The sequence below is a fragment of the Podarcis raffonei genome, chromosome 16 (genome assembly GCF_027172205.1).
Source record: "Podarcis raffonei isolate rPodRaf1 chromosome 16, rPodRaf1.pri, whole genome shotgun sequence".
Classification (NCBI taxonomy): Eukaryota; Metazoa; Chordata; class Lepidosauria; order Squamata; family Lacertidae; genus Podarcis; species Podarcis raffonei.
The window spans coordinates 12,518,981-12,541,921 of NC_070617.1; the positions used below are offsets into that span (position 1 = coordinate 12,518,981).

Genomic DNA, 22,941 nt, shown 5'->3' on the forward strand with positions numbered 1-22,941 from the left:
GCAGCACCTAACTATGCAGGCTGAAACTGAAAAATCCCTGACAAATGGCTGTCCAGGATACCTTCAGCAAAGAAGTGCTGCTGCCACCATCACCTCAAGCAGGGGTGGGCAAAAATGAGAGTTTTGGTTTCTCTCATTTTCTCATTTTCGCAACCTTAAGCTCTGTTCTCCACACACAAAAATGTCCTAATGAAAATTCTTCAGCATTTTATTGCAAATTTCTCCTAATACACACATTTCTGTATGCAACTTTGCCTAATATATCCTCTTTTTGAAAAGCAATTTCTCCCAATACAATGCATTTTTGTAGGTTAATTTTCACTCATACATACATTTATATGCAGACGTTTCTCGTGTATATGCATTTTTTGACTGGAGAACTGCGTTGCAAAATTTAGAGATGTGCAAATTTCAAAGGACGGCTGTGTTTTGCATGCTTGCATGTGTTTGCAAATTTGCATGTTGCTTCAGAAAGTGCAAATTAGGTAACTCTACCCCCCCCTTCAAATGCACTGAACTGAATTTCCTCCCCTATTCCCTCCTCCTGAGGTATTCTGCTCCACTGTCAAATTGCTCAAACCATTAGGAAGTTTCTCCTAACGTTTTTGCCAAAATCTCCTTGTTTGTAATTTCTACCCATTGATTTCCAGTTGTGCCCTCTGGAGCAACAGATAACTCATCTGCTCCATTTCCTGCCTGACAGCCCTTCAGATATCTGAAGACAGCTCTCCTGTCTCCCAGTCTGACCCTGGCTAAGTGATCCCCAATATATATTTGCATTCTGTAACTCTCTTTTATATATATATATTTGCATTCTGTAACTCTCTTTTACCCACAGCTGCCCATGCGCACGCACGCACGTACGCGCACACACACACACCCTTCCTGCCCCCCCTCCCCTGCCTCATCCCTGACACCAGATTTGTGTTGTAGCAAAGAGTCAATTTGCACTTTGAAATTGATTTTGCGGAGGGCTTTGCAGAAGTGTGAATGCAAAGCTGGTGCAAGCAGGGATCAGGCGAAGAAAGGGGTGCCAGGGAGAAAGCTTCTTGCACCAAAGAGATCCCCCCTCCCCAACCCCAGTTAGGCCCTGTCTTGTCCTGGGATGTGTAAGGCAAGCCCCTCAAGGCCACAACCCATAAACAGCTGCCCTAGCCTGCTTCCTGGGATTGTGTTGGCAGGCCCTTCCGAGTCAACCTGTTTAATAGGTACTCTAGGCGGTTTTTGTCACCTGCGCACATGTTCTGAATTTGTGTGCCTAATACTGGTGCTTCCCTTCACAGATAAGCCTAGCTAGCTAGCCCAAACAATGATCTCCGTCTGTTACAAACTAGATGTTGCTGCTTTAGTGGCGCATGGTAAATTTTGAAACCCTGAGGCTTTGAGGATTTGAAGAGTGGGGCTTCTGCCCCCTAATAACGGATTTGGGTGGCTTTGAAAGAAGTTTAGACAAATTCATGGATGGTTAAGGCTATCAATAGCTCCTAAACCTGATGGCTGTGTTCTACCTCCACCCTTTCTCTATGGACTCTCTCTGAATATAAAGAATTACTTGTGGCCTTTTTGAGTGAAGTTATTGATGGACTTCTCCCAGTCCTCCTCTGGGAATTTGTCTGGTCTTGCTTTTTTAATATCATCCAAGACAGGGGACCTTCCTCCTGTGACAGCCAATTCCACACATTTAATTATGCATTTTGAAGAGAAGGACTCTCTCTTGGTCTGTCTTGGATTTACTGTCAGTCCATTTGATCAGGTGATCCCTTGTTCTGTTGTAATGGGAGAGAGGACAGAAAAGTATTTTGCGCAGCCTGTCAGCCTGTCAGTATTTTGCAGGAAGGAGGGATTCAAGGCACACTGGGAAATTTAGGTGCGCACAATTAAATTGGATTAATGTACTCTTGTTATCCTGGCGCAGCAAATCCACCTTCAAGAAAGAAGCAGACTTCTGTGCAGTTAGGAAGGTGACGGGGAAGTGTCCTGAGAAGTGTGGGATGAATGAAGGACTACAAGGGAGATGCATAAACACTCCACTTGCAAATCAGGATAAATGCAGGATGAATGCTCATTGCCATATAACCACCCCGGAAGCAAAACAGAACTAATGTTCAGTAAAGGCTGGGTATACTGTGGTACCTTGGGTTAAGAACTTAATTTGTTCTGGAGGTCCATTCTTAACCTGAAAATGTTCTTAACCTGAGGTACCACTTTAGCTAATGGGGCCTCTGGAGCACGATTTCTGTTCTCATCCTGAAGCAAAGTTCTTAACCCAAGGTACTATTTCTGGGTTAGCAGAGTCTGTAACCTGAAGCATCTGTAACCCGAGGTACTACTATAGTCTAACCTCTGCATAAGCTTTGTGGAAGCAAATCAGGATGAATGCTCAGTAGACAGGTTATCTGGGGGAACTATCTCTGCCCACTTCTCTCACACACTAGTTTGTTGCCCCCCCTTTTAAAAGGAATCTTTATTCTGAGAAAAGACATGCTCAGATGCAAGGACCAGCACACTAGGTGGTGACCCTCTCCATGTATTTGCAAAGGCATTGGTGCACTTTTGCCCAGTCCCCATCTCTAATGTCCCACACTCATGTCTGCGCATCAGTACCCCCCAAAGGTGCCCACCACTCCGATAGCCTGAGAAACCACTTTTCCTTCCCAACTCACCTTCTTTTTCCTTTCCTTTTGTGTCACACAGAGCATTATGTAAGCCTCAGCCTGATCTATTATTTATTAACTATTATTTATTATCTATTATTTAGCTCGCTTATGTAACCTGGGACTTGTATATAATTCATGCCTCTCCACTGTGGCTCCGGGGTGAACAGAAATGGCTTGACTCCTGTTGCAGGAAAACTTCTTTCCAGTAGGGGGAGTGATCCAATTCCAACCAGAAAATACCATCCTCCCCAAGTACCATATTGTTGGGCATCTGTTTTCACTGCATAAGAAACGTCATTGCAGCAAAATCTTACGTTTCAAAATTTTCCTGTGCCAAATATGAATTAAAATGTGCACGCTTTTCAGTTTTATTTCTTTTAATGTCACTGAAAATATTGCATGCCAGTAATGCTTTTGAAAGGGGACGCGGGTGGCGCTGTGGGTAAAAGCCTCAGCGCCTAGGGCTTGCCGATTGAAAGGTCGGCGGCTCGAATCCCCGCGGCGGGGTGCGCTCCCGTTGCTCGGTCCCAGCGCCTGCCAACCTAGCAGTTCGAAAGCACCCCCGGGTGCAAGTAGATAAATAGGGACCGCTTTCTAGCGGGAAGGTAAACGGCGTTTCCGTGTGCGGCTCTGGCTCGCCAGAGCAGCGATGTCACGCTGGCCACGTGACCCGGAAGTGTCTTCGGACAGCGCTGGCCCCCGGCCTCTTGAGTGAGATGGGCGCACAACCCTAGAGTCTGTCAAGACTGGCCCGTACGGGCAGGGGTACCTTTACCTTTACCTTTAATGCTTTTGAAAGCTGGCTTTTTAGTTGCTCGTGTGATGCAGTTAGTGACAGCTGGTGACATCACTATGCTATGGTTAGAGATGGAGGACAGCGTTCCTTCCCCCTTTGCCATATTAAAAACCTGGAATTCCATTTTAATTTTCTTCTTGTAAAGTGGTTGCTTGGAGGCTGCACACCTGTGTACATCTTTTCCTGCTCCGAAGAGCATAGCTTATCAGTTTGTTTTATTTTCTCAAGGTGGAGGAAGTGTGTAGTGAGTGTGGTACAACGCAACGAAACTATTGGATTTCAGAAGGGGGGACTTAGGTTCAAATTTATTCCCAAGAGAGTGAGCTGTGAACTAGGGATCAGGGGTGTCAACTTCAATAAAATATGGGAGGGGCGCTGCCCTGCATAGCCAGTCAGATGATGCGGCACACAAACACCATTTGAATGGCAATGCCCATCAACTTTGGGGACCCACGGCGCCCTCAAATACTTTATTGCCGGGGCTGAAGGGTCATTGGCCCCTAGGAGTTGGCTCCTTTGCTAGGAATAGGGGAGAATCTCAAGTAAATTCAAATTCAAAGTGAACCTACCAAATCCATAATTTCCAAAATAACATGCAAGCCAAGACATTTCGAGCCTTCAAAATTTCCAGTTCTCTGAATTTTGCAACACTGCATGTACTAGAGTACAGTGTGCATTAAAATGCATATATTAGTGTAAATATTATGGGTATGGCTTTGCAAAATTGTGTACATTGGGCAAAATTGCATAGAGAATTATTTTTAAGGAAAAATTCACATTAGAATGCTGATGAATTTTGATGAACTTTTTTTAAAAAGGAGAATTGCTGCAGAAATGTGGAGAACCAAATTTATGCTTGTAAACATAAGAAACTGAGAGAACCATAACTGACAGATCCATCCAGCCCTGCTCCACAGTGTATTCTTATACATCAAGTAAAATGGGACTAGCTAATATACTGGTAAGATGCTGTGGAGTACAGCTTACATCTATTGGGTGTGTGCTATGTTTAGGTCAGGGGTGGGGAGCTGGATCCAGCCAGTGAGTCGGATTCCGCTTTCCTCCAGCCCCACCACAGGCCAACTTTGACAGGTGGGCAGGGCCACCTTCCTGTCAATCACCTGATATCATTATGGCATCAGGTAACAACTTAAAAGGAGCTCACCTTTGAAGCACCTTTGGAAGAGGTTTCAACATGAACTGCTTGGAAACAGACTTCAAAAGCAGGTGTCTCTCCACTGATCAGTGGCATTATTTAGAAGTCTGTTTCCAAACGGGAGCCCCTTTCCAGTTGTCGCATGACATCATAATGATATCAGGTGATTGACAGGAGGGCATGGTTTGCCAGAAATGCCTTTGTGGGCCAAATTTCACCTTTTCCTAATGAGGGCTATGGGCTAAAGGCTTCCCAGCCCTGGTTTACATGTTCACTAAAAAGTATGCAAAATGTTGATTTCCACAATTTTGTAAAAATGCAGGGTGAGAACTTCTACTTTCTAGCCATTGTGATTGCAAACATACATCCAGTAGCCTCAAAAGCCAGAATGCCAGGTAAACCGCTATATCCTGGAAGCCTTCCCCAACTTGGTGACTTCCAGCTGTTTGGGACTATAACTCCCATCATCCCTGACCAGTGGCCGGGATTGGTGGGGCTGATGGGAGTTGTAGTCCAAAACATCTGGAGAGCGCCAGGTTGGTCAGGAGGGGTGTAGAATTATGCTTTTGAGAAATATGGGGTTGCATTAGCACATACCCTTTGCTAACTCTTTCAGCTCCATTGAAACTTCCATCCTTGCTCATTGTAGCTGGGAGAGCTTTATTGACTGTGCCCTAGATCTGCACTGAGGCTGCATGGTGGATGAATGAAGCCTCCGAGACTTAATTAATGCCTAGGAAAAAAAGGAGGCTGTCTTGGCGGGCTGATTAGCAACTGCCTTTGCCGCAGATGGGCCTAACCATCAGTTGCTGCTGCCGTTCTCATTCTCCATCCTCTCCCCCCCCCCCCGCCTCCCTCCAGCCCTTACCTAGAGACTGCTGCTAACTGCTTTTGCCTCCAGCCTATATGTGGCTATTAGGAGATACAAACTTGTGAGCCTCATTGGGGAATGCCCACGCTTAACACGCAGGCTTTGATCTGTATAATTAGCGTTCTGGTGAGGAGGATGGGAAGGCAGGAAGGAAAGGGTCAAAGCAAAATATACACTGCAACTGTACCTTGCAGTTTTAAAAGGTTTTGTTATTATTACTATTACTATTATTATTATTATTGCACATTTTGGTACATATGCTTTGGAACTGATCATCTGCCAAAATGTTTACTGAAGGTGCAAGATTGCATGCCCTTGTTCGTTGTCGTCCGAAGCCCCAAAGTCTTGTTGAATGTGGTGGCACCTTCTTCCATGAAAACCTGGGTATAACCAGAGCTGAAAGCAGCTTTGGGGAGGCTGATGTGCCAGAAGCTGTCACAGACTGGAGCATGGGGGGGGGGGGAGGAAATTCAGTTCATTTCTTATTTAAAGGTGAACCTACTGTACCTAATCCGCACTTTCTGAAACTATACGCGACCTAAAACACATTCACACTTCTCCAACTTTTGCAATGCAATTCTCCAGCCAGGGAATGTGAACAAAAAGGCATGTACTAGACTAAGTGTTCGTAAAAATGTATATATATATATAGTGAAAATTTCAAAAATGTGTTATATGGGGAAATGGTTTTGCAAATATTGGTCTATTAGGCAACATTGCATACAAACAGGTGTATATTAGGAGAATGCTGTTTGTTTGTTGCATTTATATCCCACCTTTTTCTCCAAGGAGTGTAAGGTGGCATACATTGTTCTCCCCCTCATCATTTAATCCGTACAAGAACCCTGTGAGGCAGGTTAGGTTGAGAGAGGCAGTGAATGGCCCAAGGTCAGCCAGTCAGTTCATGGCTAAGTGGGGATACGAACCCTGGTTTCCCAGGTCTTTGTCCAACACAATTTCCACAGTTCCCAGTAAAGAGGGATTGATTGTTGAACAACTCTTAAGATTTGTAGCTCCAGGAAGGGAATAGAGGAGTCTCTTAATAACTCTCAGCACCCTTAACAAACCACAGCACCCTGAATTGGGGGAAGCCATGACTGTTTAAAGTGGCACTCCAGTGGTTTAAACGTATGGTGTGAATGTGGCCCACGATTCCATCCCACCTTCAGGGCTTTGAGGGGGAAAGCTCTTGACTGTTTCCCACCCCGTGGCATCATCCACGCAGGAAACATCAGCCCATTGCCACAAACACCGGGATAAAGTGCTTTTTGACGCCAAGAGGCAAAACCACCTGCTGAGAGGATTTTTCCACTTGGGAGTTGAAGGCTTGGTTCGAGAACCCTGATCCTGGCCGCGTGTCCTGACAGCCGGCCGCCGCTCCTCCTCCTTGAGCTTCAAGGCCTCAGAGCCAGTGGGGAAAGAGGAATGAAACGGGCCCTGATGAGAACTGAGGGGATAATTCTCAGACCTGACAGATGGGCCTGGCGGGCGCCCACCCCCTTCTTTATGTAAGGAGATCTCGGGGAAAGTGGATTACGGAGCGATCCCATTGATTTGCCCTTGAGGGGGGATTAGAGGCCTACACACAGGAAGGGCAGCTGGCGGGAGGGGGAGAAGAACTGGTTGCTTTCATCAGGCTTGTTTAGGATGGGCTGCGGTGGATGCCGGACTAGACCTTTTGTGTGTCTGTATGGAAGAGGGATAAGAAATGCCAGTCAGGAAAACAAGGGGGAACACTATCAGAGAGCTAAGGCATTTTATGTAAGGTGGCTTGTTCTCCCAGAACATAGTAGCATAAGAGTGCAATCTTTCACATACATATTATTTTTTAAGGAGGTCTCATTGTGTTCAGTGGGGTCTACCCCCTCACCAGTTAAAAATATTTTCAGGGGATTTATGGATTACGTTCATGCTTTGGGTCTGATTGCCATATCATGGGTTGGGAAAGAATCCCGGGTTTTCCATGTATGTATATTTTCCTTAGCCAGTTTAGGTTGCCATATGAAAGGGGTCTAGTTTCATTATGGGGTGGAAATTCAACAGTTGAATCATGTGGTGTCTCTCCCCTACTTCCCTCTCCTGCCCCACATACCCGAAGCCCACAAACTCTGCATCTCCAAAGCTGAATCTATTGGATGCTTTTAGTCACGGCTCATTGTGTCATGGTGAAAAGTTTCATGACTGGTTTCAACACTCCTGTAAATTATATTTCCCTTTTGTAAATATTATGTTCAATTCTTCCATTTGGTTTTTATGAGTCTAATAAAAAAGAAAGAAAAAGAAATAAAAATAAAAAGGCAACAGGAGTGGTTGCTGAATTGCTGCTTGTGAGGGGGACACACACACTCATCACCCCCCCCTCACACGCACACATCCCTCTCTGTGGTGTGGCTTGGTCCTCTTATTAAAGGCATCTGGTGCTGTTTGCTCTGCAAAGACCTTCTGTGAGACATCTGTTCTCTAACTGTGACTGCTCTGGATTGCATAAAGCTGATCTTTGGGGAAGGAAAAGAGGGCATGGGAGGGGCTGATCCTGCTCACGGCAGGGTGGGGCTTATAACATGTTGGTGACTTCTAGGGCTGGACAAATCTGGCAACTTTGGTTCTTGAAGTTTCTTATTTTTCCAGCCTGAAATTTAGTTTTCTGCATTTCTGCAGCAATTACTGATTTATTTATTTTTAATCCTCATGAAAATTCATCAGCATTTTGGCATTACTCCTGAGAGGCACATTTTTGTATGCAGTTTTGACTAACATAGACTTCCCCCCTGCAAGCAATTTCTCCTCATATAATGCTTTTTTTGTATGTAATCTTCAATAATATGCATTTTTATGGACATTTCTCCCTAACATATGCATCTTTGCACATACAGTGGTGTTCAACTTTTACTCAGAGTAGACCCATTGAAATTAATGGACCTAATGGGCATAGCAATCCTAACTATGGGAAACCACCGTAAATTACTCTGGCCTAAGTGAACTTGGTCTAAAGCATGCCACATCCAAACCTGTCCAGGAGCCCCTGAGAAGGGCAAATGTGAAATAAATAGGCTCCCAGCTGGCAGAGAGAACAGAAGCCAGCCAGACACAGAGAGCCAGCTCAGCTGGCATTGTCACGGGAACAGGGCCCACCTCTTGACACACAGGGGAGGGTTCCCAAGCACCCTTTGCATGTGTGAGCAGAAGCAGCTCAATCTAACAAACAAGGGACAGGGTGCAGATGACATCCCTGGCAAAGTTCAGCATGGTGGCCAATCGGCACACACTGCACACCCCAGGGATGCCCTCCACACGCTCTGTTGGTCTCCAGTCAGACAGCCACATGCCGCAACCGCACAACACAGCCTGATCAGGGAAACAAATGCATGTGGTTCTCACCAGAACACCCCCCCCACACCCCAAACACACACAGGCTGCGCCCCTGCCAAGAATGTGCAACACACGTGTGTAGGGATGCCAAAGGACAGGTTATGAAAAGCACCTTATGAGATACCTATGCACAGCACAGACAGCAGGCGGGCAGGAAAAACACATGCACCCTGCTCCAAACAGCCCAGAAGAAGCACTCAGGGTGGCTGCGGTGGGGACCAGCGTGGGCGGCAAGCCCTTCTCTGGCCAATGGGATGGGGCTCACCCTGTTCAGGGGAGCCATGAATGAGGTTGGGGTTGGGGGCGAGGGGAGAGGAACATTTGTCCTGTTTTCCTCACTCTCTGCACTGCAGCGCCTCCTAGCGCTTTTGCAAGGGCATTCCATATTTTTTTCAGAAGAGGGTATGGGAGAGCTATTGATGCCCCAGTGATGTGCATGTTCATTTATTCTGCCCCCACCAACCCCTTCCGTTTCCTTTGGACCCCACGGCAGTCCTCCCAAATCTCTCAAGAGTCTCTGTGAGTCCAATGCAACAGTCCATGCTAGTTCCCTCTCTCAGCCTCAGCACCTCATCTATAAAATGGGAATGCCAGTGGCTAGAAATCAAGTATTGATAGGAGGGGAATAAGAGTTGGGTTGTCACGTCTGCTAAATGTTATATACAAATCACTAGTAATAACAAGGGCTTCAATGCTTAGTCAGTCAAAAACATTCTGATCAACTAAAAAGGTGGCCGTAATTAATCAGGGGGCAGCTTGTTAACATATTTGGGTTTCTTTCATTTTTTAAAAATCAATATAAATACAAATCACAACTGGTAAAGGCTGCCTTAAAAAAGGGATTCCCTCCTGTGTGTAAAAATGTGGGGGGTGCCTCTTCTAATGACAGTGCCCCCCACAATCCGTGCATCATCTAAACACAAAGGAAGCATGGGTTGTATACAGTGCTAGTCTCACTCAGAGTAGACCCATTGAAGTTAGTAGACAGGACTAAGTTAAGTTCATCTATTTCAATGGGTCTACTCTGAGTAGAACTTAGTTGGCTACAACCAGTAAGCTTTTTGGTCAAGATATACTCCTCCCTCTTTCCTTATATGCAAATTTATACAGATTTAGTCAACACAAACTAATACTACTCATCGGATGTGGGTCTCTGTAATGGCAATGGCTGAAGGGTTCCATTGGTGCTAAGATGACCTGGATGTCCCACTTTCTAACCTCTGTCTTCTTGCTTCCTTTAAGTTGGGACCCTCTTGACTGGCGCCACCCCCCACCCCCCTTATCCTCTGCCCTCTCTGGGTCTCCTTGAAATATGTCACTTTTGGTCTCCATCTCAGAGCATCTCTGTGTGGGAGTATCGGCGCGCGGAAGAGATGGGGAACCATGCGTGATGGCAAAACTCATTCGCATTAACAAGCTGGGTGTCGGGGCGGAAAAACAGCTGATTCAAGGACTGAGGGCAGGCCAGGGGGAGGGAAGAGAGAGCAGTCCATCAAGTGACTACAGGGGAGACAGAGGGGGTGCATCTTCCTTGCTGGGGGGGCATAATAAATGGAGCATTTGTCCCAGATGAGGGACCCTTTAGCCATCAGAGCTCCATCCCTGGTCCAGGTAGGCCCAAAGTCTCTCAGATGCAGTTGCTAGGCAACCATATGCGTTCCTCCACATCCACTGCTGAGAGGAGGCATGCAGGCAAGCGCTGCCGTGGTCTAGGAAGAGAGGAGGGTACAGAGCTATATCCATGTGCCTGTGGCAAACTTGAGAACAGACCCTATGTGCACCTGGCGAAACAGACATATGCAGTCATCACCCATACATGCAGGATACATTAAAATTTCTACTTGGAAATAGAGCCTGAAATTTGTTCAGGTGCCTCTGAGCACATGCATGGTGCCTTTCATTGAGTAGAACTAGTATATTTTATATGAAGGGTTTTAAGAGTGAACTTCTTGATAATTCAAAGTATCTTGCCTTTCAAAATGTCTTTTCAAGACAGTGTTATTGAGCATGTGTAGAGTGCCCTCTCTGAAGGAGACCAGCTCCTTCCTTCCTTCCTTCCTTCCTTCCTTCCTTCCATCCATCTTTCCTTTTTCTAAAATAAAAATGCACCATATAGAGAGCAGGAAAATCACATGCACACAAACACACACAAATTCATTCTCTCTCTCTCTCTCTCTCTCTCTCTCTCTCTCTCTCTCTCCCTCTCTCGCTCTCTCTCTCTCTCTCGCTCTCTATCACACCTGGGTTTTACATCCTTGTGTTCTAACAACTGGCCAGCAGAAGGAGATTTTGGCTGGGCCAGTCAAAATTCTCCTCTGCAATTATAATTGTGGGGATTAGCTGCACATAGAGCCTTCCAGGTTGTCTCGATCCAGAGCTGGCAAGGGGAAGGGGCTTATGGTTGCCGAGGGTAGGCAAGGCTGTATTAAGTGTGGGAATTTCTGCTTGGCTGCTGCCTGGGTTCCCCGCTGTATAGGCCTCAGGCCTCGGGCCTGTCAAACACAGCACAAGAATAAGCTTGGAAGAGCGGGAGTTGGAGTGGCGGGGGGTGGCGGGGAGAGAGAGAGATGGGGGGAGCTGCTAACCTTGGGCACAATCTCCTTTGTGGTGAACGGAGATGACAGGCGCCTCCCCGGAGGCCCCCTGCTTTGTACGCTGCCAGAAATAGCCCAGATGCCAACAAGCGCACACACACCCCGCCTTCCTCCCACCATTATTGGGAGCATCAGGACAGTTGGGCTTGAAAGCATCCTTGTCTCCTCTCACCCCATCAGTTCCATTTCAAGCTGCAGAACTGGCACCAACGCGCATTGGTCACAGCAATACCCTCTAGCCGCCCCTAGTCCTCGTCTCCCCACCCCAGGTCATCCCCCTACATAATAGGCATAAATAGTGGACTCTTGCAAAATTCACAGGCAAGAACAAAGACAAGCTTGTAACACTGCAATCCTCATACCTAAGAAGGTTAAGAACATAAGAAGAGCCATCACGGCTAGTAGCCATAATGGCTAGTAGCCATTTTGTGGCAGGGAAATTCCACCATTAAGCTGTGCACTGTGTAATGAAGTCAATTTATTTTCTCTGTCCCGAAACTTTCCCCATTCAGAGTTCTAGCATTATGAGAGAGGAACAAAAACTTCTCACTCTCCACTTTCTTCACACCTTGCATACATAATCTTATGCGCCTCTGCCCAGAGAGACTCCCTGAGTCTGTGCGCACACACAAAGCCCCAGCCGCATGCTCAGTCTTGTACATTTTGGAAGGTTCTGCTTCACCTGTTTTCTTCCTGTGTTCATTCCTTCTGCAGCAGCCCGTCTTCCGCCAGTTTAGAAGCCAAGAGGGCGGTTAAGAATATGCTAGGATAATCAGAGCTGAACAACAGTGGGTTATCAACATTTCGAAATACACCTCAGCAACTGCATTAAGGTGCACAAGCACCAAGGACATGATGCTTCTCCACTCTGAGATTTTATTGGCGGGAGGGAGGTGGGAAATGGTGACTCCTAACACCTCAACCCAAAAACGCAAACATTCCCCAAAAGCAAAAGCAGTGACAGCTACACAGGGTCTGGAATTTACCAAGGTCAAGTCCCAGAAAACAGTGACTGTCCCTGTTAGGGGCAGTTGGGGCATATGAAATAATCCGCCTGCATTATTGCTCAGTGGACATGTATCTATTGAATTTATATCCATTCTGCTTCTTCAGATGGGGAAATAACAGCTAGTTTGGTTTGCTGCTGGGTCTGCTCTGGGGTTTGAAACTTTGTGTGTAGGGTTGGGCAGGGGTTATGGCATTTGGAAAAATAGGTTTAGCAACCCTAGTTGACACACAGGTTGACTCTAGACTGTCGCTATTTTGCAGGAGGGATTCAGTCATGTGCAGGAAATTAAGATTTGCACAATTGAGGTGGATTAAAGTGCTGTGTTGCCCTACAGCAACAAATCCACTTAAAAACAATCCACTGACTTCTAACAGTTTGGAAAGCAATGGAGAAATGCATTGGAAAGTGTAGGATAACCACTGATGGACAGGAAGACAAATCAGAGCGAATGCACAAACAAATCAAAATAAATGTTCAATAAAGAGCTGGGCATCACATAACCTCCATGGAAGCTTAGTGCAAGCGAATCTGGGGGAAATATCAGTAAACAGGCCACGTGGAGGAGCCCACCATCTGAAAAAAGCAGCGAAGACAAATGGGGCTTGCAACAAATGTGTGTTGAGTGCTGGTGTATTCCAGCCAACCCCATTAGACCAGTCTCTTTTTTCAGAAGTTAGTACAGTGGTACTTCGTGTTACATACGCTTCAGGTTACAGGCTCTGCTAACCCAGAAATATTACTTTGGGTTAAGAACTTTGCTTCAGGATGAGAACAGAAATCGTGCAGCAGTGGTGCAGCAGCAGCAGGAGGCCCCATTAGCTAAAGTTGTGCTTCAGATTAAGAACAGTTTTAGGTTAAGAACAGACCTCCGGAATGAATTAAGTACTTAACCCGAGGTACCACTGTGGTAATATTACATTTATATCCCACCTTTCCACCAATTAGCTCAAGGTGGCATACATGATTCCCCCCTCCATTTTATCCTCACAACAACCCTGTTTGGCTGAGAGGCAGTGATTGGTCTAAGGCTGTCCAGTGAGCTTCATAGCTGTGTGAGGATTTGAACTCTGGTCTCCCAAGTCCTAACCTGACACACTAACCGTTACAACACACATGCTGTGTATATCCCCCGCCGCCCATCACACTGGGTTACTTACCTGGCTACAGTTGTCTGATTCCTACAGTCAATGTGTGTAATTATATCTCTTCCTCTCATTTGCGCCCACATAGAGAGCCAGGCTAACGGGGTGGGGGAGGGGACAGCTTTGTACGATCAAAAAATTGCCCATTGCCTCTGTGGTTTTTATCGACTCCCCTTGGAGTACAGCTGATAAAATATTGTTTTATGGATTAGGAGATGGACTGTGAATGAGCTAATAATGGACCCTCCTGATCAATGCTTCTCTCTAATGTACTCGAGAGTGGACAGCAAATCACCCATCCCCTTTAGGCCTTGGAACACCCGGCCACGCTCTCCTTCTCTCCCCCCACCAAAATCCTTGTAACCTAAAAATTGCTGGAGAAGGCTAATGATCCATCAGGTCCAGCATCCTCTTTCCACAAACAGCCAATCTCTGGGAAGCTCGCAAAGCCGGGTGTAAAAGGCAATGGCCCTTCCCCATTGTTTGACTTCAGCAAGTTGTATTCTGAGGTATACTGCCTCTTCACATGGAGGGTCCGTGTAGTAAGAGAATAAGCAGAGCCCTGCAGGATTAGGCCAGAGGCCCATCTAGTCTAGTTTCCTGCTAGCTCAGTGGCCAGCCAGATGTCTCAGTGGGAAGTCCACAAGGAGGGCTTGACGGCAGCAGCACTCTCCGCATTTGTGATTCCCAGCAATAGTACATTTCCCAGCACCCTTAACATACTACAGTTCCCAGAATTCTTTGGGGGAAGCAATGTGCTTTAAGTCTCTCATGTGGATGTGACCCAAGTCAAGGAAAATGCACTATAGGAAAGGAGCAGTTGAAAGGAAACTTGAAAGGAGCAGTATTTGGAAACTGCAGTTACTATTTCAGTCAGAAAAGAGATTTCACAGGAGTGTTTTGCAGGGAAGAAGCCATATTTTAGTGGCAGAACATCTGATTTACATGCAGGAAGTCCCAGGTTCGATCTAGTTTAAAAGATGGGAGTGGTGTTGGGAAGGATGGCGTTAACAGGCAATGAGAAAGCCTGGTTATAGCCACACCATCCATTTAAAGCAGCTGTATATCACTTTGACAGTCATGGCTTCCCCCAAAGAATTCTGGGAAGTGTAGTTTGTTAAGCAAATCTAAGAGCTGTTAGGAGACTCCTCACGGAGCTACAATTCCCAGCGCTCTTAACAAACTACATTTCCCAGCATTCTTTGCAAGACTGTTAAAATGGTACACCTGTGCTTTGAATAGATGGTGTTGGATGTGACTAATTCGTTCTACTGGAGAGCTGTTTCCAATCGAGGCAGGTAAGACTGTGCTGGGATGAACGAGTTTCCTGTCCTGATACAAGGTGTGTGCAGTTCTGCCCATATCTTTATGCCCGAGTCTGATTCTTACATTGACAAAGTGGTTTTTTTTTACATTCCTTTTCTAGTGGACGGCTGCATCCATCGTGCTGCGGGGCCTTTGCTCAAAGAGGAATGCCGGACCCTGAGTGGCTGCGAGACTGGAAAAGCCAAGATTAGCTGTGGGTATCGCCTCCCGGCCAAATGTAAGTGTTGCTATTGGTGTTATTTTAAGTTTCATTGAAAAATTGAGCTTGTGTATTTCTTATTGGATTGAGAGAATGCAAGATAAAGTAAACCTATATGTGACATTGGGAGATATTTTAACTAAATAACTTTTTAAAAAGTTTTATTTTTGCACACATGTTTCTTCTCTGTAGGTTTACTAGCAATAACATTGACATACACACACAAATATATACACATATATATCTCTGTCATTAATAAGAAAGAAAGAAAGAAATGTGGCTTATAATTTATCCTTTTTTGACTGGAAAGCATGAGTTTGATCAGAAAACATACTAAAAACGAAACGAAACAACTATTAGTCACTTGTTACTGAGAGGTCTCCATGTGACTTACAACAAAATTTTAAAACGTAAATATAAATAGTGAATAACATTAACAATGTCGCAGAAAACATTAACAAATTTATACAAGTGCAGAAATAAGATACACACATACCCAATAACAGACACAGAAAGGTTTGGCAACACACTAACAGAAAAACAACTGCTCAATTCATCAAAAGTTTGGCGGGGGTGGGGGGGGAGTAAATTTTTACCTGGCACTGAAAAGCTGTCAGGAAGAGCGGCGTAGCTAGCCGCTTGGGCGTCCGGGGCGGTGCTACCCCCAGCTGTGACTCTGGTCAGTTCTGCAAGGAGCAACACTGAGACTAAGGAGACACTGGCTGAGGGCAGGCTGTGGCTGGTGGAGCAACGTGCCATTTGCCCTAATGGACAACCTCCCATTGCCTGGTGTAATCCGTATTATTATTATTGGTATGAAATAGTCTCCAAAAACAACTTTGAATGTGCATTCCTTCCGCCTTCCCACACCCCCTCCAAAAATACCTGCTCCCCCCCACTGCCTTTCCTTCTTATTTGCCTCTCTCCAGCCTACATTCCACCGCCCCCCCTCCCAATATGCTTGTCTGTCTGAGAGGGAGTAGAGTCTGTTAATTAAAGCTGCTCTGGGACACAGTCTTTGCTCTCACACATTCAGACTGATAATTCGGCAGCAGAGGATGCGTTGAGAGAACAATAACGTGCAAATGTGACACTTAGAGGAGCGGAGGGAAGGAGTGGGAGACACACCTTGTACTCCTCAACAAGGGCTGATAAGATGCAGGAGGAGTAGCAGTGCGACACTTTTTGCTGGGGTGAGTGAGGGTCTAGGGCAGCGGCTCTTTTGTGTGCAACCGCCATGCAAATGTCACCATGCAAGCGGGGAATTTTGTACTGGGCAAATGATTTAGCATCTTGAGAATCCTCAGCCAACCTGAGATCTACGGATGAAGGGCGGTATACAAATTTAATTAATAATAATAATAATAATAATAATAATAATAATAATAATTTGCTTTAAAAGAGCAATTTTTTAGACCTTATTGTCGCAAAGACAGACTTGGAGGTGTGCAAGCAATGGCTTGTTAAAAGGCACTGAAAGTGGGAGAGGTCTGCCCCCAATCCGAGACCAAGGCTGTGTACACATTAAAGCAGATTTAGAACATTCCTTCCTTCAAAGGATTCTGGCCATGGTAGTTTGCCCCTCACAGAGTTACAATTCCCAGGTGCACTTAACAAACTACAGTGCCCAGAATGCTTTGAGGAAACGAATGTGCTTCAAATGTGCTTTGAATGTGTAGTGTGTTAAAAAGGTAAAGGTACCCCTGACCATTAGGTGCAGTTGCAGACGACTCTGGGGTTGTGGCACTCATCTCGCTTTACTGGCCAAGGGAGCAGACGTTTCTCCGCAGACAACTTCCCGGTCATGTGGCCAGCATGACTAAGCCGCTTCTGGCGAACCAGAGCAGCGCACGGAAACACTGTTTACCTTCCCACCGGAGCAGTACCTATTTATCTGCTTGCACTTTGCTGTGCTTTTGAACAGCAGGAGCTGGGACCGAACAACGGGCGCCCACCCCGTCGTGAGGATTCAAACCGCCGACCTTCTGATTGGCAAGCCCTAGGCTCAGTGGTTTAGACCACAGCGCCACCTGCATCCTTCAATGTTATTTCCTGGTGGGGTTCAATCACATATTGTCAAAATTCAGGTTGCACAATTATAGCTAATTGGTAGGCCTTGCACCCCAAACCCGGTACCCAAAATGATCAGACTTTTTGCGATAAGGAAAGTAATGGGAAAATGCACTGGGGAAAGTATAGGATAACACTTGCTTTGACCTCCCCACAAACAAATCGGAATGAATTCTCACGAAATAGTCAAGGTCATCTAATCTCCCTCTAAGCAAATCTGGAGGAACACTGGATTAGTCTGGAAGTGCCCCCTGGTTTCACACCTGCTGCTTAAAGAGCTTTTTAGCCGTTTTGCTCCTCTTGATGTGCATTGTTAGCCCTTTACCCTCCATTCTTGTGTAGAGCTGCAAATAGATCCTCAAATCTATGTGCATATGTTAACCTCTTCCAGTATGGAAACTTGGTGTGCAAACCTTGTCAGTTTCTAGTTCATTTTCTGTCTGGTTTTCCTTATTACAAAAGGTCTGATTTATGGGGTTGGTGGAGTTGTTGTGCAAGATCACCAAGCCAACTTCAACTACGCAACCTGAATTTGCCAGTGTGCGGCTGAATCCCACCCCAAAAACTGACAGTCTGGAAGTCTCCTGCGTATGTTTTTAGCCGGAAGAAGGCTGCCCAGGAGGCAGGGGGACTTTAGCATACCTTTTATATAACTGAAGGGCTGTGGCCCTATCTGCAGTATACATTTAAAGCTGTATTGTTCCTCAAAGATTCCTGGAAACTGTAGTTGATTAAGTGCCCTAAGAGTTCTTTGGAGGCTCCTATTCCCTATGCCAGGCATAGGCAAACTCAGCCCTCCAGATGTTTTGGGACTACAACTCCCATCATCCCTGACCACTGGTCCTGTTAGCTAGGGATGATGGGAGTTGTAGTCCCAAAACATCTGGAGGGCCGAGTTTGCCTATGGCTGCCCTATGCAGAGCTATAATTTTCAGAGTGGTTAACAGCCAATAACTCTGCTCAGGTATCCCTGGGAGCTGCAGCTCTCAGGGGGAATAGGGATCTCCTTCCGGTTCTTTGCACTGTTAACAAACTACAGTTCCCAGGATTCTTTGGGGGAGGCGTGGCGATTTAAAGTGGTATGATACTGCTTTAAATGTATAGCGCAGATGGGGCTTATCCCATAGAAAAGGACATGGTTTCGACCTGATTGACTTAAGTGACAGGTTGGTAGATTTCATCTGAACATCAGGAGCAACTTCTTAATGGAAGGAAACACGCAACCGTGAAACCGATTGCCTTGGCCAGGGGTGTGGAGTCTGTGTTCCTCCATGTGTTGCTGGATTCCAACTCCCATCATCCCTGACCATTGGCCATGCTGTCTGGTGCTGATGAGAGTTGGAGTCCCAACAATGCCTGCAGGGCCACAAATTCCCCAGCGCTAGCGTAGAGGGACAGTGAGCTCTGCACCTCTAGAGGCCTCCAAGCAGATGATGCTGTCATCTTCTGGGAAGGCTGTTGCCCTGGATCTTCCGCAGGAAGTTCAGCTGAACGGCCTACAGAGCCTCCCCCACTCCCAGCTATATGCTTCTGTTTTCTAGGCAGTCAGTGTGTGTGTGTTTGCGTGTGCCTTTTCCCACTCTAGCTGGAGAGAGTGTGCTGACATTTAACACAGGAACAGCGTAACTTTCGAACTGTGGTAATGTGTGCATTAACTGAAGCGGGATAGGGAGGGGAGATTTCCGGAGTGATAATTAAAGTGCTTTAAAATGCATGTTTGATTTCTGCCTGACTGTGGCTCTCCTCATTCCATTTGCAAATGCGGCCCCCACCATCTGGAGAGCTGAGTGGCTCCGGAGAATACAGAATCTGGCTGCTCCTCGCTTTCCTCGCTTATGTTGCAGGCGACATTTATTGTCCTGCCTGAAGACCTTGGAACAGCATTGTGGCCTCACAGCAGCCCTGCGAAATGGGTTAAGGAAGGGAGAGGCCATGTTTTTCCAAATCTAACGGGTGACAGTTCGTAAGAGAGATGAGAGTGGCTTGAGGGAGGCGTTTGGCACTTCTACTCAAACAGACTTGGTAGGGTTTTTAAACCAAACCAATACCCAAAACCCACCCTACCCGTTTAACCAAAGATGGAAGTGGGGTGATGCCAAAACTTACCATGCCTGCTTAATCAGAAGCACAAGCACTTTTAACTCTTCAGGATGTGACGGGGGGGACGGGGACGGGGAAGCCTATCATCTGCTTCCAACCATGGGGGGGGGGAGAGGAGAGCAGGAAATACAGTTAATTTTCATAAATAGTAATTTGTCATACCAAAACATCTATAATCAAAAAATGTTACTGCAGAACCTGAGGCTTTTCTTCTAATAATTTCAGTAATTTGTATTATAAAACAAGCATGGAGAATCTCAGCCTCCAGGGGGTGAATATGCTTGCCCCCTACCCAGGACTTAAAAACTCCACCTGGGTCACATCCATGGGTATAACCAGGGGGGCAGCTAACCCCCCCATCAAGTAAATAATTAAAATAAAATAAAAATACTTAACTAAGTGGCCAATTGCATCACAGTGAAGTCGGTCCCCCCCCCACATAAAGCCTGCCCCCCCCCATAAATCTTGGCTACCCCACTTATGGCGACATCCCTCACCAGCCTTGCTTTGCACCCTCTCTGAGAGTGTTTTCCTGGCTGGGATGTGTCCTTAAACTCTGAAAAAGCCTTTTGCTTGTCTGGATAGAGGACAGAGAGGGCTGTGTGAGCGAGTGTAAAAAAATACCCTACTGCACAAAGCTAATATTTGTGTTTATTGCTCCACCAACCTTTGCCCTTTGCCTCCCCTCTGCTGGCATGTGGCCCTAAGGCCAAAAAGAAATAGATAGACAGACTTGTAGAGTTGGAAGGGACCACGAGGGTCATCTAGTCCAACCCCCTGCAGTGTTTTAAAATGTTCCTGCTTTGTCAAAGGACCTTTGTTATCTTCCTCCACACAACCTCCAGTCATCATCTGAAGTCCTGCTCCCAGCCTCATGAGCCGCAGGTGGCAGTGACCAAGGCCAGAGGGCTTTTTCCATAGTGGATCCCTCTTTACTGAAGCAGAAATAATACTGAAGCAGAAAAAAATAGAATTATAGAAATGTAGAGTTGGAAAGAACTCAAGGGTCATCTAGGCCAACCTCTGTGGGATGCAGAGATCACACTCAATGCAGGAGCAGTTAACTTGTGGACTTCCATATGTGGTTGGACTCCAACTCCCATCAGCTCCAACCATCATGGCCAATGGGTCAGGGATGATGGGAGCTGAAGTCCAGTGATATCTGGAGGGCACCCCATCTGCTATCCCAGTCATGACCCCAGAGTCCAGTAGTGATCAAGGCTCTGAGTTGGAGGCTGTGGATTCTCCAGCGGCGGAACCAGATTCAAGGCCTGCCCCTGAAGATCAGGAGACCACTGAGCTTGATGTTGACAGACAGGATCTGCCAGAGCAACCTCCCCATACCACTAGGGGATGTGGAGCCAGGACCTTCATATGCACCTTCTCCCCCCACCCCAAGGAGCCAAAGGCACAGCACAGTACCTCATTGGTTCAGTGGCACAGGGATCTCACCAGGTGGGAGGTTTGGGGGTGGAGGAGGGGCGCCAGTCTTCAGGTTAGTCCTCTAAGAATCAAAAGTTGTCTACAAGTGGGTGGAGCTTGCGAGAGGTATTCTGGAAGCAAGGGCTTGAAATAATGTCTGCTCTCTCAATCTTTGTTGGAGCAACTTGTCCCCTTGGAGCTATCCGTGGTCCTGCAACTCCTGGCTGTTGCCATCCAGCTTTCCCCAAGGGATTTGGCATCAAAACAGGACAACCCCTGATTTATGTGCTGCCTAGCAGCTTACAAACCAAACTGCAAGCAAAAAGAAATACCAACGTGCCAAGTCAAACCATTGGTCCATTTAGTTCAGCATTGACTACATGAAGCAGCAGCTGCTCTCCGGGGGACATTCCCAGTCCTGTCTGGAGATATTGGGTACTGAACTTGGTGCCTTCTTCATCCATAGCAGGCGCTCTCCCGTTGAGCAATGACAACTGCACCCAAATTCTGTCTCTTATTTACACTTGCTGTTCCAGTTTCAACAAATTATAAGAGGCAAGCCTTCGCGCAATCTGTCCTTTTAAAAAATTCCTCTGCTCAAAATCAGCCTTTCTTAATAATATTTTTAAAAAAGAATTAAGTGAATGAGGCAGTGGCATATTAATCAAAGGCTCATAAATACAGCTCTTAGCTCATCAATCGCTAAGTGAGGAAACAGAGAATGGCTTAGCTTGTTGGAGAAACAGCAGATCCCAGATGAATGAATGACAGTGGCTGGGCTTACTTCATGTTTGCCTGATTTCTAAATTGATTAAATACTGCTGTAAATACCATCTGCCGTGAGCCACGAAGTAACCATTTCCCTTCCCCCTAAGGAGGGAGGGCAGGCACCTTTCCCTCTTCCTTTGGTCTCTTCTCTGCTGTCCAAACTGCACTTCATGCTTTGGTAAGTCCTTTTGCAGAGAAGACGAGATGAGAAGTTCTCTATCCAAATATCGCCCCCATTCTCAAAACTCACGGGAGGCAATCAGTAAGGATTGATAATGGTTTTCAAGTCTCTTAAGCTTCTCATTTTTCCGTTCAGAAAGTCGCATCCATCTAAGTTCTGCTGAGAGCAGACCCATTGAAACTAATGAACCTAAGTTAGCCATGTCTTTTACTATTAAAGTAAGATCCATCCTCTCTCTACATAAGTGAATGAAAAGAAGCTACCACCATCTTGTCCCTTATGAGAGCCTCAGGGCCCCTCCAGACGGGTTGGTTTTTTGGCAGGTGTATTCTGCAACAGGTTGTTGATGCAATATCAGCGTATTTGTGGTAGAATTATACTAGACCATTTCCAGAACGGCGTCCGAGCACTGAACCACTGGTATATCACAAGTGGGCTCTTTATTATTGCATTTGCAAGCAGACTCTAAATCAACAGCTTTGGGGGTTTTCAAACATTGGTAAAGGATATTTTACCTGTCCCACCCAGACTGAATATTGGAGTGAATTGCTGCTGCTCTTGGAGGGGCAAGAACTTTGCTCCCCACCACCACGAGGGTCTCTCTGCCTCAACAGCTGGGCCCATGTGGGGCGTGCCAGGAATGCTGAGCTCGGGGAGAGTGTGCCTGGCACACGTCCGTCTCCCCTGCCCTCCCCTCCAGATGTGGTATTCGAGTCACATCCTAAGCAGGTGGTTAGTATTCAGCACAGGCAGTTTCCTCCAACAGTAGCTTCAAGAAGTCGCCGCGGCTGCCTTGTGGGCAAGGGAAAGAGCGATACTGAGGGGCTGGGGGCTGGAGGGGGGTCTCAAGGAATCATCAGGATGTCTCTCCAAACTGGAAATCACTCCTCAGGTGGTGACTGCTTCAGGATTGTACCTGAACTGCTAAATAGAAGGCTTGCAAACCCTGAGGTTTACGGAAATACAAATTTCCCTCCCTCCCTGCCTCTACTTACCTAAGTGGGCACACACACCATAGAATGGGGAGTTTTGTAGGTGGGGGCAAAGTTCATTTTGCCTGCGAAAACGAGAGTTTAAGCTCACATCAGAGGGCTGCAGGATGAGTCAGATAGGTGGCAATTGTTAAAAAACACACATCAATCACCTTTCAGGAATCTGAAATTCTGATCACTGGAAAAGAGGAACTTGAAACAGTCAAAGAAACATTACTGTTGCCACATCCATACCATATATTTAAAGCACATTTATGCCACTTTGACAGTCACGGTTCCCCCACCACAA

At 46.4% G+C, this 22,941-nt stretch overlaps 1 protein-coding gene across 3 annotated transcripts in view; it reads left to right on the top strand.

Moving 5' to 3' along the window:
* The window catches only part of MACROD1 (mono-ADP ribosylhydrolase 1), a 311,383-nt gene that overhangs the window by 269,301 nt on the left and 19,141 nt on the right, over positions 1–22,941 (top strand). For all 3 annotated transcript variants that reach the window (XM_053369541.1, XM_053369540.1, XM_053369542.1), the window contains one exon: positions 15,021–15,137. In XM_053369541.1, the coding sequence (XP_053225516.1) occupies positions 15,021–15,137 (117 nt within the window). The remainder of the gene's footprint in view (positions 1–15,020; positions 15,138–22,941) is intronic.